The sequence below is a fragment of the Strix aluco genome, chromosome 8 (genome assembly GCF_031877795.1).
Source record: "Strix aluco isolate bStrAlu1 chromosome 8, bStrAlu1.hap1, whole genome shotgun sequence".
Lineage (NCBI taxonomy): Eukaryota > Metazoa > Chordata > Aves > Strigiformes > Strigidae > Strix > Strix aluco.
Window position 1 is genome coordinate 29,131,078 of NC_133938.1, and position 15,448 is coordinate 29,146,525.

Here is a 15,448-nt window from a genome sequence, read left to right on the forward strand (position 1 = left end):
GTGTGAAGCTGAGGTTCCTACAAGCCAAATCTTCAGAGACTTACAGGCATCCAAAGACACCAAGAGGTGTCTAAGTCACAATGCACTTACAGGACTTCTGCATCTTCACATGCCTCTAAAAACCTTAGTCTCAGGATCCTGAAAATACCACAACAGGTTGAAATGCCTGCAAATTCAACATTTTTGGAAGAGAGATACAGGGAACAGAGACTTTCCATCAATTTTCTGTCTTTATTTTTGCTGAAGACATACACAAGGTTGTTCTTCCAATGCCTTGAAAGGAATAGAAGCTCTTTATGTTCCTGTTCAGCCTGAGCCCTGTCTTTGCAGGATATATCAGGTTGGCCTAATAAGCAGGCTAGCCACAACCATGCTGTTTCAATCTATCTGCTCCAAATACGACCACAATAAGTTTATGCCTGCCTGCAAAACACTCTGTAGTTCCTGTAGTGGCCTGATTTGTGGAGGTGTTAATCACTCACAGCTACCACTTAGGTAAAGCTGTAATGCTTTCACCCTTCTATGCCTCAGTTTCCTTGTCCTGAACATGCATGCTTCAAGGTCTAGGGATGTATAGTGTCATACAAATACCGTTATTTGTGGCGATAATGAGAACGTGAGCTTTGTTTGGTACAAAGGTCTGGGAGTCCCTACTTGACATCAATTGAAAGAGATGGGTATTAATCTGTATGTTTGAAATACAGCGTGTTGTTATTGCTCTCAGATAAACAGAATTACCTCCTCTTAAAATCAAAGGTAATCTGTTTTACTTCAATGAGATGTGGTGATGTCCACAGAGAACAAATCATTTTTGGCAAGTGGAGGAGGGATTTTCTTGGCAAGTTGGAAGAAGCATCAAAGGAAGAGAAGAGGGATGGGATGCAACACAACTGGTTTTAATCACACGTAACAGCCAAGTTCCTCTGGACAGGCCTACTGTCTGATATGCCATTGTAAACGCTCTGGGGAGCCTCGATTAAGAGAATGGAAAAAACAAGTGAATGACATAAAGGTACTCAGGGCACTCAGTGGAATAACTGGCAAAGCTTTGTCAGCTGGCATTATGCAGTGATATATTGCTCCCATTAATGTAGTGCCCCAGTACCGTGACTTTGATTTTTAATGGGTGTTTGGTTATCCAAGTCCATGCCTTTTTCTGGTTTTGACAGTCACAGCTCCTCAGATCACACTGCACTTCTGTTTGACATTAACAATGAAGATACTGAATTGGTTGTAACAAGGATGTGCTTTCATTCCCGCTGTACAACCACCAGGGAGAGGAGAGACTCTTATTTCAAGCCAGTTCAGCTCTGAGGTGGTCTGAATTGCTCTGGAGGTGCCAGTTTCTTCTTCCTGCCTGTCAAAGACCCTAAGGTGGCTGCTCCCTAGGCCAGGCACACTGCAAGCTGCCTGAATGGATGGGCTATGTCTGGAGAAAAAGAGCTCGGGCAAATACTTCTTGTCAGAACTGCTCCTCTTGAAATTACTGTCTCCTCTGGAAATTGCTGACTTGTTTCACTAAATTTGGGGGCAGGGAATGTACTGATTTTATTAGCATATTCTGTAGGCAACTCATGTTTCATTTAAACTATTACAATACTATATAATGTATTACATTATCATCTCACATAAACATGTCAGTTTAGACTAGATTATATAAACATCCAAACAAGAAGGTCAAACTAAAAATATCTGATATGATCATTTCAGCATTTCTGAAACAAAGTATTTTAGAATATCCACTCAGTGATATGTTTCAGGATGACGGCTCTCTCTTCCAATTAGGAATGAAAGGACATTTGTAATGTCTGAGTTGCCTTCGGAACACAAACAGCTTGAGCTTTGGTGGTTGCTGGAGCTGCACAGTTGGGATCACTGTTCAGACCACTGTAAGAATTGCTTCCTTACATTTTCTTCGGGTTGCAGAAGCATTTGGGGGCTACTGTCAGGGCTTGACGATCTCTTTGCAAGGAACCTCACATTCATATAATAAAGATAATAATTTGGCTTTCCATCACACAGAATAGAAGCACAGGACCTGATATGGGGAAACCAAGCATTACCAGGAGCTTTTGTGGTGACATGGCAGAAGCAGTCTTTACTGCACTTTGGCTAAGCGTTTACTTGAGTAGTGATGTGAGAAACATCTGATTGAAGGACTAATTGGGTATTTCACTAACTACCTGTCAGTGGCAAATGAGGGTTTGAGCTCGAAGGACCCTGAATGTTCTGTGAACTTTGCCTCAGTCAGTGTCTTGACCTTGGATTAAATTTCTGGTAATACTGAGATTGGGAACAAGTCTTAAATGAGCACCAAACAAAGGGGACTCAAACTCCCACTGCAATCTGATGAGCTAAAGGCTTCTTTAAATGCATGGTTTAAATAACCTGAAAGTTGAGGCAGAGCAACTGAGTTGATTATCCAGTCTTTGAACACCAAAGAGCAAGTGATACATAGATGATTTCTAAGCAAGATCTTCTGTTTCAAATTTGTGATTCATTATTATTATTATTATATAATATAGTAAAGTCCAGACCTTACTCATGTTCATGAACATTTAAGGGTGGCCTACACTGGTTGACTGGGAGTTCTTGAATTAAAATATATCTTGGAAAAGGAGGAAACCAAAATATTATTCAGTCTGCAGCAATCTCATGCATTTAAGGCCCTGGAGGGCTTGTGTTTCTTTTACTCTTGAGGTTCATTATGTCACCAGAAAAGCTTTAATATTTTACTGTGGAAGCAACATAGCCATGAAACATTAATTTCCAGGAATGTGGGAACCATGAAATATGGGTTTTTCTACCAAATTAAGATTTTACTTGTCTCTTTTCTCACATAGTTAAGGGAACCAATTTTCATTATATGTTTATGTACATCTATTCTGGAAATTCGAATAGGAAAGATGTACAAAATACAGGAAGAACATTTTTACCTTGAAAAATGTATTGCATTGATAACAATACCAGTCATTTATATTTGACCTTTCATCTTAAACCACATTACATTCTATATCCATCTTGGAACCACGTCTCTCATTACTGAACTGCACCCACTCTGTTGTGTAAGTGAACAGCTGATATATTCTGCCCTGTGAGATGTGGCAGCTGTTTGTTTAGATTTGTATTAAATTGTTTACTTCCCTATTTCCAGAATGCCGTTCTCTCACCATCGTAGTGACCAACACCATTCAGATATGCCTGGCAGACACCATTGTACTAGGATTTCCAGCAGTCCCCAAGTATTCTGCACCATGGCAGATGTCTCTGGCTGGAAAAAAAATGGTGAAGGACAAATTAATTTGTAATCCACATAAAGGCCTTTTCAATATTCTCCTGTTATTGCTAACTAGGGTTACAAACTATAGGACTGATGCCTCTTTCCTGTAAAACAAATGACTGGGTTTCCTTCAGGTATCTGCACACACTCATATGTACACAAAGACCACATCAGCTTTTACTGCCTCGGCAGAATGAAAGTGTTGTAGTGGCTGAAAGGGAATTTGAAGCACTTAGTTCTGGGGACAATTCCAGAAGGTAAGAGTTCACCTTGGGTTTTTAACAGTGTTACATACTAAATTTACATCCATTACCAGCTGATTAGAATGGAAGAATCAGCCAAAACATTCCAGAAGCATCTGTGTCATGGGAACCATAGGTTTCTAGGTTATACGACACGCCAGAATATTCGCCAAATCACCAGGGTTGTTTTCCTTAATGCTACAATTAGCGATGGCACATTAAGAGAACAATTGCTGGATAAGATTTGATGGCAGGAAGCCCTCTGCCATAAATTGGAAATTCTCAACATATGCAACCATATTGCTAGAGAAGATGAGTTATGCAATTAAAACCAAAACTGGAGATTTGCTATCAAAGGATGGCAAAGTGTACTAAAATCCAGCTGAGAGGTTCCCTGATCTCGTTATCTTCAGGCTTCTATGTGAGTTAATCTAACGCAGATGACAATATTTGACACAGGCAATTATGCCTACAGTCATGTGAAGGATGTTTTATAGCACTCCCTTTCCATCAGAACATGGAGATTTGTCATAATGCAACTCTTTAAAAAGTCTGATAAGTTTTGCCAGAATTGCATTTCAGGGGAATAAAACATGATAAAAATTCTGACAGAGTCAGAACAGTCCGTTGTAATGTTATCACTAATTTCTAAAACTTTGAACAAGCCATATTTAATATGCTTTTTACTGCATTTAATTATATTTTAAGTGCAAATTATTTTAAAAGTCCAATTCAAAAGAAATATTTGATCTTGTTTGAACAAAAGTTTTAATCAGCTTGGAAAAGTCTGTGGTTGTGTGGTTTTCCTTCATAAAGAATTTCAAAATTCTCCCTTCTTGACCTCATTCAGAATGAATCAGAATTTCAAATTCAGAATTTTTTTGCACAATGAACTTCTGTCCTCCCACAGCACTTTCTGCACCTATATGGATAGGACAAGAAGCTTAATGTGTAGTTTCTGTGAGCCTTAAGGAGATGGTATGTGTGTTAGTATTTTCAAATCCAGGCTTATACAGCTGCTGTTTGAATATAAATCATATATGCTTTTGGGTTACACTAACACCCTCTGCAGTTTAGTACAGTTGTTAATTAATACAATACTGTATTAGTTCTTCTTACAGTCTTACTATTAACACCCCATGAAATCCCATTAGCTCTGCATATGGTGCCAGACTTGTTCTGAATGTGGGAAAGAAAGAAATTTACAGTGGTATGAATAATAAAAAGAAGCTTTCAAGTGGTTTCCACTGTGAACATTTTGAAAAAATATTTTCCAGAATGTAATTTGTGGGGCAATCTTTTCACAAAATTTCAATGCAAACATGCATATATTTGTCATTTAAGTTTCCCCCTGGAGTGCAAAAACCCTTACGCACCACTATTGTTCTATGGCAGAAACATCAGGAGGATAAAGTTCCTAAAAATGGAAAATTAACCAGGTTGTCTTATTGTCTACACTGACAGAAATGCAAAAGAATAAATAAACTGCATAGCTGATGCCAACAAATGGATAAAACTTTCCTTACATTTTTGCTTTAAATATTTTAAAGTACAGATAGTGATGACAGTCAAAATTTGGGTTAGGTTTTCCAGAAGTTATTTGAATTTCCTGCCTCAGTGATCTGACAGATCCTTCTTAAATTCCAAGATGATTTTTAAGTGCCGTAGTAAAAACCAGGCTTATTTCTTAACACCTCATACAGAACACTCCAAAATGTATTAGCCACTACAGAAACTTCAGACCCAATTATTTTCTATTAGTTGAGTTTTGTCCAGTATTGACTTCTTCACGAAAGAGGGATCTGACAAGGAGCTGTTAGAAAGGCTTTTAAAAGTGGAGAGAGTGATGAAGCAGGCAGGATGTAGAAGCAGACTATTCCCTGGAGAAGCAGGCTCAATTGTAATTCTCTCCCGATCCTTTAGTAGTTGCTGCCCTAGCGTAGCAGTAGCAGTGCATGGTTAGGAGGATTCTAGTAGATGCTTTTCTCCTTCCCAGTCCTGCGGTTCATCCATTGTCCAGTCTCTGCAATCTCACTGTGCAGTCAGGAATGGCCAGGGCCTTTCTGCATGGCCAGCATCCAGACAGGGACACACTGCTCAGGGAACCCCTCCTGCCTCTCCTCCCGTAGGATGGTGAGTCCACTCATTTCAATGAGGCTGTGGAGGATGTCCAGGTCTCGGATCACACTACTATCCAGACAATCCAGGATACAGCCCTCCCTGGCTACATTGTCCTTGAGAATGATAACACCATTATCCTTCAAGCCATTCTGGCACCGGATGAGAAACTCCAGGAGATCTTTATCTGTCAGATATCCTACAGATGAAAAGATGGAAAATAGATCACTATTAACCATTCAAACAGACTCCCCCTGTACTCATCAGAACGGTGCCTTGATCTGAGTGTCCATACCCTATTTATTGCAGGAGATTTATGATTTATGAAATCTTGGGCAAATCAACGAGATCAACATTTACAAACTCAAATCATTATTTAGGATCCATATTAGTAGTAGCAACAGATGCGGACAGACATCAGTGGGAATAGTGAAGAAAATACTGGGTGCTGAAGGGTTCTTTAATCTGGTGGTTAAAGTCATAATAAGAATCAGTGGCAGGAAGCTGAAGCCAAACAAATTCATATTGGAAATAAGTGACAACTGTTCAACAGTGTAAGTAATTACCCATTGGAAGCTACCAATACAAGTGGTGTTTACCACCTCTTGAAGTCCTCAAATCAAGCGTGGTTGAATTTCTCAGGATGTTTTAATTGAACACAAACTATTGGCTCAGTACGAGGGTAAAGGAGTGAATATAACAGCTTGTGATATAGAACAGGTCAAACTAGATAATCTAACAGTCCCTTCTGTCTTTTAATGCTACAAATCTCTATAACGCTGTGTGACATTATGTACCCATCAAAGGAGCTCTGGATCAAAGATCCAGTGAGGAATGCAAGAACTTCCAAACTGCCAAATAAACTCTTTATATTACCCTATACTGTTGTGATTTCTACATATACCATATACATTTAAAATAGTACTTTTTTTCTTACTGAGAAATCTTATTGGGATTGCATTTTTTAGCCTTCCTTCTCAGAGATCAATACTTCTGTTATGTTGAGATCACAGTGCAGGACTCAGAGAAGAGCAAAACGAGAACTCTCACATGTGAAACATTTAAAATGAATTAATAAGGACAGGTGGTCAGAAACTGAATGAAATCTTGAAAAAAATAATCATTTGTAATTTCCAGTCAAAATATTTAGTTTTCTTGATGGAAGATTTAAACTTTTATAAATGGAACTTGTCATTTCAAAATGACATTTTGACATAGCATGTCAGGTTTCTTTAACGACCCCGCCCCCCAAAAAGAAGAAAAAGAAAAAAGCCCCAAAGCTTAAAACTGAATACCTTTCAAGTTGAAGGAAAATGGTAATTTCTACATGAAATGTAAACTTGTGCTTTTAGTTTTTAATAAAATAACAGCCTGGGCTTGTATACTTATGCATACATAAGACAAATCAGGATTGCATTGGTAAGATTCATTGAAGCTTTTCAACACCTAATTTGGAAATTAATGTTCTCTTAACTTTGCTTTTAGCCTAGTTTCCTAAGAAAATGAGATCTTCACAGTGTTGCTCTCTACCAGACAGTCCTGCCCTCACTCCACCAAAAAGCATTGAGCTTGTTCGCATATTTCAGTCAAATTCAAGATAGAGGTAGAAGTTTGATTAATACTTAAGATCACCACATACTTCATTGAAATTGATGGAGGAAGGAGATTCAGATCTGTGTCTATGCTAAAGAAAAGGCATATGCTCCCTTTGTTGGCAGCCACATAGCTGATCAGCACAGCCTCAGACAAGTCTTAGCTCATTCAGTCTCATGTTGACTCAGATTTGCTCAAAAGATGAGGCAGGAGCTACATTTACTGCAATGACTGGTTATTCAAGAAAAGCAGAAACACAAAGGAAAATGATACTGGTCTGAAGCAATTTGCTTGTACAGCTATAAAGACCTGTTCTACAAAGCTCAGTTTCATTACTTCATAAGACTATGTGTAGAGGACAAGTAAGTGTTCCTGAATAAAACCATCTCCTGTGCTAATCTCTCTACCTTTATCTTTCTTTTTGCCTAGCAAGAAACTATCTGTCTCCAGGGTTTTGGAGAGAACGAGTTGTTCAGACCTCCTCTTGTGCTTTAGAATAATTACTTCTGCCAGCTGAAACTGCACCATGGACACTTAGGTTCACAGATTAGGAGAAAACTTTCTTTCTGGAAGGACAGTTAGGCGCTGCCACAGGTTTTCTAGAAAAAATCAAGAACTGGTTTTTTTGGTGAAGTACATAGCCCACATTATCTGATTGCCAGCCTGCTGCTCTTAATGCTGCAGGTCATTCACCAGGGTGGCTGCAGGAGAAGCAGCAGATATTTCTTATATGAGGGGGTACTGTGGGACATAGCTAAGTGAACCTGTTTGACAAGCATCAGTGCATGCAGAAGACATGATCTGGTTTATAGGTATTGATAATTTTACTATGGCTTTTTACATATTGTTTCCTGAAATATCCCCAAGTCTGGATAATCATCAGATTCAGAAATCCCTGCTCACAGGCAAGGCCAACCCCGTGTATCTGTCTGCAGCACTGGCAACTAAGAAGGAGGATTCCTGCTCAAGACAACCCACATACAAGGCCTACTCCTCAGATGCACCTTAGCACGCAGGCTACTTTCCAAGAACATATACCTTCCTGCAGTACATGACCTGAAAAAAACCAACAACTTGATTTGTACCCACTGTGCATGTGGCTGGGGAGAACTCTCAGAAGTCTCTCGTGAGATTTTAGGAAGCAGTCCCAAAGATTTGAGAACCTCCTTTTACAGCTGCATCATTCTTTTAAATAAACTTTAGCACAGGCTGTACAGTCCTCTGAGATGCCGGGCTGGATGAATCATGCTGAACTAACCTGAAACCCACTGAATCCAGATGACATCATATCTTTGTGGGTCTGGAGTGAATTCCTGGAGGCTTTTGCAATAATACATCTCTACTCTGTCCTCCTTGCCCTGCAGGTAGTTCGGGACCTCAGCCAGGAAATTCTCCATCATATCCACCAGTTCCACGCTCTTGAAAACTGGTAACAGGACATGCTTGCTGATACGACCTATGCCAGAGCCGCAGTCCAGGGCGCGGTTGGTGCCAGCTTTCCCCACCCCCTGTGGGATACAAGAAAATAATTTGAAATCTGAAAAATACCACCTGAAAGATCAGAGCAACTCTGTTACCTGCTATGGCCTTTAGCCCACCAAGCCTAGTGTCTTGTCTCCTTATTTGTTCAGGGCTGTTGCAAGACTGGCAAGAACCTGGGACAGCATCAATACAGCTTTGGGTACTATGTGTGAGCCAAGCTGGGCTGCCATGTTCCCAGGCTGCTGTTGATGGGACTTCTGCATTGCCCCCCTGCATTTATTGCTGTACAACAAGTTTTTGCTTGGCATAAGAAGAGACATAATCTTTAACAAGCTCCTAGCTTTCTCAGAAGATCCACTAGTCTTTGTAAAGCCCTTGCAACTTCATCAAATATTCCTACCCCACAGCCAACGACGTGGCTAGATAAGCCTCATTCTGAGACCTGTAAAGGCCTAACAAAAAAGTAAGCATATACCAAATACTGCATGCAAGAAGTAACTTCTGCAGCACAGAACTCCCAAGATGCCTATGGACATCTCTGTAGACACAGAGCATCCTTGGGATCAGTTTGGGTTCAGTTTTCAAAACAAGTCGTGTTTGAACGAAGATCTTGGAGTTGTAGGTAACTTATGACAACTCAGAAAGTTTGGACTGGAGCATATACAGAATTTCTTTTTTAGGCACAGAGACAAGAAAGATGATTGAGTAGATTTTTCTTAAGTGTTCTTTTTTTCTTCATAAATATCATCTCTGGACAGAGATCAGACGTGAAAAAATGTGGCACAAAGGCTATGTCTATGAGAAAATAATGAGTCACTGTAAAAGGAGCTTTATAATGAAAGCTGTATTTCACCCCTAAAGCTTCCATTCTAGCTATAAAAAGGCTCTTAAGAGCCTGCTGCTGTTCTGTAAAACAGAAATTTTAAGTCTGTACATGGACTGACTGTGAGATTGGAGCTCCCCTGGCCAAAGTTATCTGTTAAACAAATATATTAAAAGCAAATGTAAACACCTTTTCCCTGTCCCCTGCAATTGAGTGTTGAACTGAAGCTATGGGCCAAAGTCCCTGCTGGAGCTTCACTGCTCTTAAAGGAAATAAGCCCAGGAAGAGTCTTGCTCTTCCTGCTTATGGGAGACCCCCTCTGTGATGACCAAGCATAAATCAAGTAACTCACTGCTTTTTCGGCCTTGCTTCAGTGGGTAATTCAGTAGATTATTAAGGTCAAAGGACAGTACTGTCAATGGCATGACTATGAATAGCCCGGCTGAGCATCTGGTTACATAGAGTAACTGTAGAAAGAGCACAAGGACCTCAAAGGCTCTCACCAGTCTCCAGGGCTGCTGGTCCCAATTTGTATACCTAGGAAGATTAATCTCCTGATGTGTGCAAGAGTCCACAAGCCTTCAACCCTATTGGACTCTGGAGACTACCTGTTTGTAGTTAGCCAGAAAATGTGAGCCATTCTTCTTTCACAGGCTGCTCTTAGGAGCATGTGGCTTTTACTGAGGACCAGACTAAGCTGTAACAAGGAGTTCATGAAAGGAGAAGGAACCATGTCTTGGATCTTTACAAGGTGGTTTTCCATATTGTTTGCAGGCAGATACATACAGGCCTACAGTGATGCGATTAAGTAAAAATCTTTGAGAAAACTGGTGAGAAAACCGGGATGATTTACCAAAACAACTAACAGAATTTGACAAAAAGTCATATAACTTGTTTGACATTTGTGTCTCAGAGAACCTATAGTCACAGTACCTCACTTGAAACAGGGAATTCATCTCCCATGATGCGTCACGGCAAGGACCTCTGATGACACATCTCCATTTGCCATTGAGAAGAAGGAAAGGGAACAATCATGGGAGATGAAGCTTGATCCCACACTTCGCTGAAAGGGAGCAAGAGCATCAGGCAGTCAGTTGAGAAGCCCTGTGAAGCACCACAGCTCCATTTGTAATGAAAATGTTGACATAATTCCATGTTCAGCTAATATATTTTCAGTTTGGAAGTGCTCAGAGCTTTGACAGGGTATTAACATTTTCTTTGGAAGGCAATCATTTTCCCAAAAGCCTAATTGAGTTGAAAATCAGGCTCCTTATTTAAAAAAATAGTGTAAGTGAAAATTCTAAGCCAGAACAGGCTTCAAAATTTAAGATTGACTGTTCCTCTGATTACCTGCTTCCCATTACTCAGAATCACTATCATTTAGGACACAGACACACCCAAAAATTCTTCTGTAAAGCTAAATAGGCCATTCACAAATTTCCTTAGGGATTAAAGAGCTGTGGAATATGTTCCTGATGCTACTTCAGGTCTTGGAAGGGCAGGAAGGCAGAGTAGGTATGTAGGATAAAAAAGAAATCAAGAGTTCAAGAAACAGATGAAAACCACAGTGGTTTTCTTTCTAAATTAAAAAAAAATAACAATCAGGTTTCCAACAGCATCTCTTCCATCCCCCTGATCAAACAGGAGAAAAATCACTTTTGAGAAGCTTTTCATTCAGCAAGTAACCAATCAGGCAGGTGAACTGAGGGCAAGAAAGGGAAGAAGGGTTTAGGGCAGAAAGGGAGCTATAAAGTTAATGTAACCTCCGTCTGTATTATATCACACACCTATAGCTCACAACTGTTCCTGAATTAAGAGTTTCTTTGTTTTATTTCCTTTTTTATACATTACCTCTGGATTAGGCACTTGAAAACACAGTGTCTACATGGACATCAAGGCTTTAACTGGCATTAATACATTGCCATAAATATGCAGTGCTATAGCTCTGCTGATAACCCTTCAAGTATGACTGTACCTAAGACAACCTATAGCTTGTCTGTACAGCACTGCTGGCTCAAGTAATGTTGCTCTTGGTTTGAGTTCTGCCCACACACACATAAAACCTCTTAACTTGAGCACAGTGGCACTTTTAACTCAGTTTGACTCGCCTGGGAAGGAGACAGACTAAAATATAAGTGAAGTCCTTAGTCCCTTCTGTAATTCCTTCCATGTGCCCAGGCAAGACAAATTCTCCAATGGTAAAGAAATCTGTAGCTCAGTTTACAGTGGTGCCTAAGAATCATGCTAAGAAATGCCATACATGAAGGTATGCAACATCAGTCATGTAAGGGAAATGTCACTGTGTGGCATTTCCACACCAGCCAAACTAACTCAAGAGGGGTAATTTGAGTGGAACTGGGCAACTCTTTTTTTAAGGAGCACTAGTTTTGCCAGAAAATAAAGTTTTGGAAGAATAAAACTCTCTGTGAAATTGATATCTCAAATCTAGAGAATAGTTATAGCCAAAAAACATGGGAAAGAATGTTGAAAATGTCAAGATACTTCTTTTTCACGACTTTCAAGGAAAAAAAAATAACTTGTCAACTTTTCATTTCTAAACAGCATTTTTCATTTTGAAACTGACTTGAACTCTTGAAAACAAAGGGAAAAGTTTTTCAGAGGGTAAAACAATAAAAAAAATTAAGTGAAATATGTTCAGTTGATCTGAAACTGAAAACTTTCTGATTTTGTTAAACTTCTCTTTAAAAAAGAAAGCATCGTTTATATTAGGGTGAAACAAACTGCTTTTTTCTATCTATCCTGATCACCTTATTGGAAAAAAAAATATTTATAGACACATAAACTTGGGAAGACATAACTCAAATTAGCTTTACAATAAAGTCACTGCTACAGAAAGCCACTAAATATCTGCATCTGGTTGAGTAGGATTCAAATTGCAGTAGTAAGAAAGGAAAATAAACCATAAGTAACATAACCAATTGACTCTATCTCAACAGAGGACAGGCTTTAACAAACCAAATCAGAATTAGCAAAATGTGCAGATTCCTTGTTGTTTCGTTTTTGTTTTTTTTTTTTTCTTGTTTGATCTTGGCCATTCAGAGTATCCCTTCTATCCCTGGCTAATAAAAGGAGTAGGAACTCTGCTCTGGAGTATTTTGTATCTGTCATCACACCTGATGCATTGGGTATGATTCCTCTTTGGCATGTGAAACTCTCCTACAGACTGTACTTCTTTCCTTTTCGGGTCTTGGAGATGAGAAAGCGTAACAGTGTGATATAAACCTGCCGTTCAGGAGCTGAATCTATATAGTGTTTCGGAGGCGTGAAATCTTTCCCTGAGTACACACTTATGCACCACTTGAATTCCACAAATGCCCTTAAAACAAGACTTAAGTAAAATTTAAGGAATATGCCTTGAGCTGGCTCTAGGCTTATAAGCTGCATTTCATTTTTTCTGAAAAAATTTTTACCATCAGGTTCAGCTGCCTTGCTGAACTTCCTTTGTATTTTCTATTTGTGTTTGTAAAAAGCCTGATACAGCGAGGCTTTAAAACGTGAAGCCTTTTTGCATTAACATTAATACAAATGACTGTTAATAAAAAAAATGTAGGTGTTCACTTGTGTTCTGCTGGCTCACTGCCCCAAAAGCCTCCTTCTATCAAGTACAGCAAACCTTGCCATCAGTTGTCCTTCCCTGCCCTACAGGATTTCTATCTGTTAAGCCACACTCGTTTTCCATCCCGATCTATTTAAACTGTGCCCTTTTTCATACACAACATCTAATTAACCTGTTGAGCTTTTTTTCCACAGTAGATCGTTAAGACTAAAAAAAGGTCATCTGGCTATCCCAAATTTGTACATTTGAGCAGAAAATGAAAGATCTATGGTAGCATTATATAGAACTAGTCATTTTGTGAGCAGGAGAACTTAAATTTGTTTTCCTGTAGCTTTGTGGATTCTTTAGCTTCTAATATTGTTGTTGAGCTAATTTAGTGGGCTTTTTCCCTGGGAAGAGGGAAGGACGGTTAGAAAATCATCAGGCCACACTTGTAAAGATTTGCGGAATCCCAAAGCCACATTTAGGCATCAACAGGATTTTCAGAAATGTAAGTGCCAAAGTGATACCTCTATTGTAGGAGCTTCTAAAATCCCACTTGGCATCTCTTTGCATCTCAGGTCAAAGCAGACCTTTGAAGATGTTTACAGAACTTTAGAAATCTGTCTGCAAAGGTCCCCAGTGACACTGGAATGTTCACGAAAAAAGTATTTTTCCTAATGGGTAGCTTATTCTATATACTCCTAATGTTTGAGGGGGGAGGGAGAGGGCTGGGTTTTGTTGCAGCATTCTCAGAAATATCTATAAATAGGCAAAACAGAAACTTGGCATTTAGTCTCAGCTACTTTCCCAAATGGACTGCAGGAATTTGCACAGACAAATCTCCAACCGAAGCCAGCAAGGATTTTATCATGAAAGGTCACAGTCCTGCACTGAAAATTAACCTCCCACCCAAAGACAGCTATAAGAACTCCTTGCAGCTTTGGAGCATAAGAAAAGGACACAAAACAGGTAAATAACAACATAAGGCCAGGCAAAATGTGTATTCATGACAATGCATGACCTGGCAGAATACGTTACTAGAATCAATGACAGCCAGTTATGACCTGTGATGCACATCAAATATGACATATGGTGCCACTGAAAATATATGTGACTGGGCACACTGCGTGTCATTTATGACACATCACCACTGTTTCTTGCAAAAGATAGGATTAAATGACTTACCCCAACAAAATTCCTGAGAAACTCCCTGGAGGATTCAATGTCTGTATTGGAGAGCTCAATGTAGTCTCCCATCATGCCCTCTTCTGTGGCTGGCACCTCCTGGTAGAAGTGTTTGGCCCTGGCGTAGAACTGCATCTCCCCATTGATAACTTGACTTGTCAAAGCATAAAGTTTCACTGCAAGCAGACAAACCACTATTTTATTGTTAATGACAGGCATTTCTGGGTTAGTTTATTGCTCTGGAGGCACGATGGCGAATATCTATACACTTAAGTTGAGCCTTCAAAACACCAAACCTCTGTTTCTAAAGCAAAGGTGGAAGGAAGGGTGTTGGATTTAATCCTGCAAGACCTTGAAGGGATACAGTCCCCCTTGGGCAAATTCAGTGCCTCCCAGGCTCAGACATGGCTTTTGTCATCACACTGTTTTCATGCTAGTGAAAAATCATTTCAACTTTGAAGTGAACATGCATGCCTAACAGAGCAAGGGGTTTTATCTGCTCCCAGAAAAGCTGTGGGCAGCGTTTATTGCTATGCAGGGTCATCATTTCCGCTATCACAAACCTAACTGTTCTGCAGATTTCCATATATGCTTTCTAGCCATTGACAGCTGCACAGAGAGTGCACCAAGAAGAGAGCAGATGAATGAGGCACTTGCTCTGCTTTATTTTTAGTGATACTGTACCGTCTGTGGCACTGCAAGTAAGCTGAACCAAAGAGCAGATGGTAGTCTCAGGCCTAAACGAGTATACAGGGGGGAGACAATTTAGAAGAGACATTCCTAAATTTTCATCTGTCACAGATCAAGGAGCGAGATAATCAGTGGGTGATATACTGGAAAGTTGCTCTGTGCCAGAGGCTTGGATGTTTCTTTTCATTGCTTGGCTATTTTGCTGGTAATATACAGCAATCACATGTTTGAAGCTGTTTTATTAAAATCTGCAACCTTTACTGGCTCTTTTTCCCTATTCTTAAAAAAACTGAGGTCTATCCTCTGCATCCTGGGTTTTTGTACACTCGATGTGCATCGGCATATGAAAAGCAGTTGTTTTGCAGCTCAAAAGTTGGATTGAGGCAGGCCATAAACAGTTTGCTTGGAAACCAGCACGTCTGACTGTCTCATGTGGGCATAGAAGTGTCCAGGCATTTTCCTGTGTGTATGACAGC

General features: G+C 39.8%; 1 protein-coding gene across 3 annotated transcripts in view; it reads right to left on the reverse strand.

Annotated features, from left to right (window-relative positions):
* Positions 1-211: 211 nt before the first annotated feature.
* NTMT2 (N-terminal Xaa-Pro-Lys N-methyltransferase 2) overlaps positions 212-15,448 on the reverse strand; it is a 39,401-nt gene continuing 24,164 nt past the window's right edge. For 2 of the 3 annotated variants that reach the window (XM_074832888.1, XM_074832886.1), the window contains 3 exons: positions 14,283-14,458; positions 8,492-8,741; positions 212-5,839 (listed from right to left, as the gene is read on the reverse strand). In XM_074832888.1, the coding sequence (XP_074688989.1) occupies positions 5,565-5,839; positions 8,492-8,741; positions 14,283-14,417 (660 nt within the window). In that variant the 5' untranslated portion in view covers positions 14,418-14,458 and the 3' untranslated portion in view covers positions 212-5,564. Of the gene's footprint in view, positions 5,840-8,491; positions 8,742-10,471; positions 10,603-14,282; positions 14,459-15,448 lie in introns of those variants that run through there. The other variant, XM_074832889.1, reaches the window with a different exon arrangement.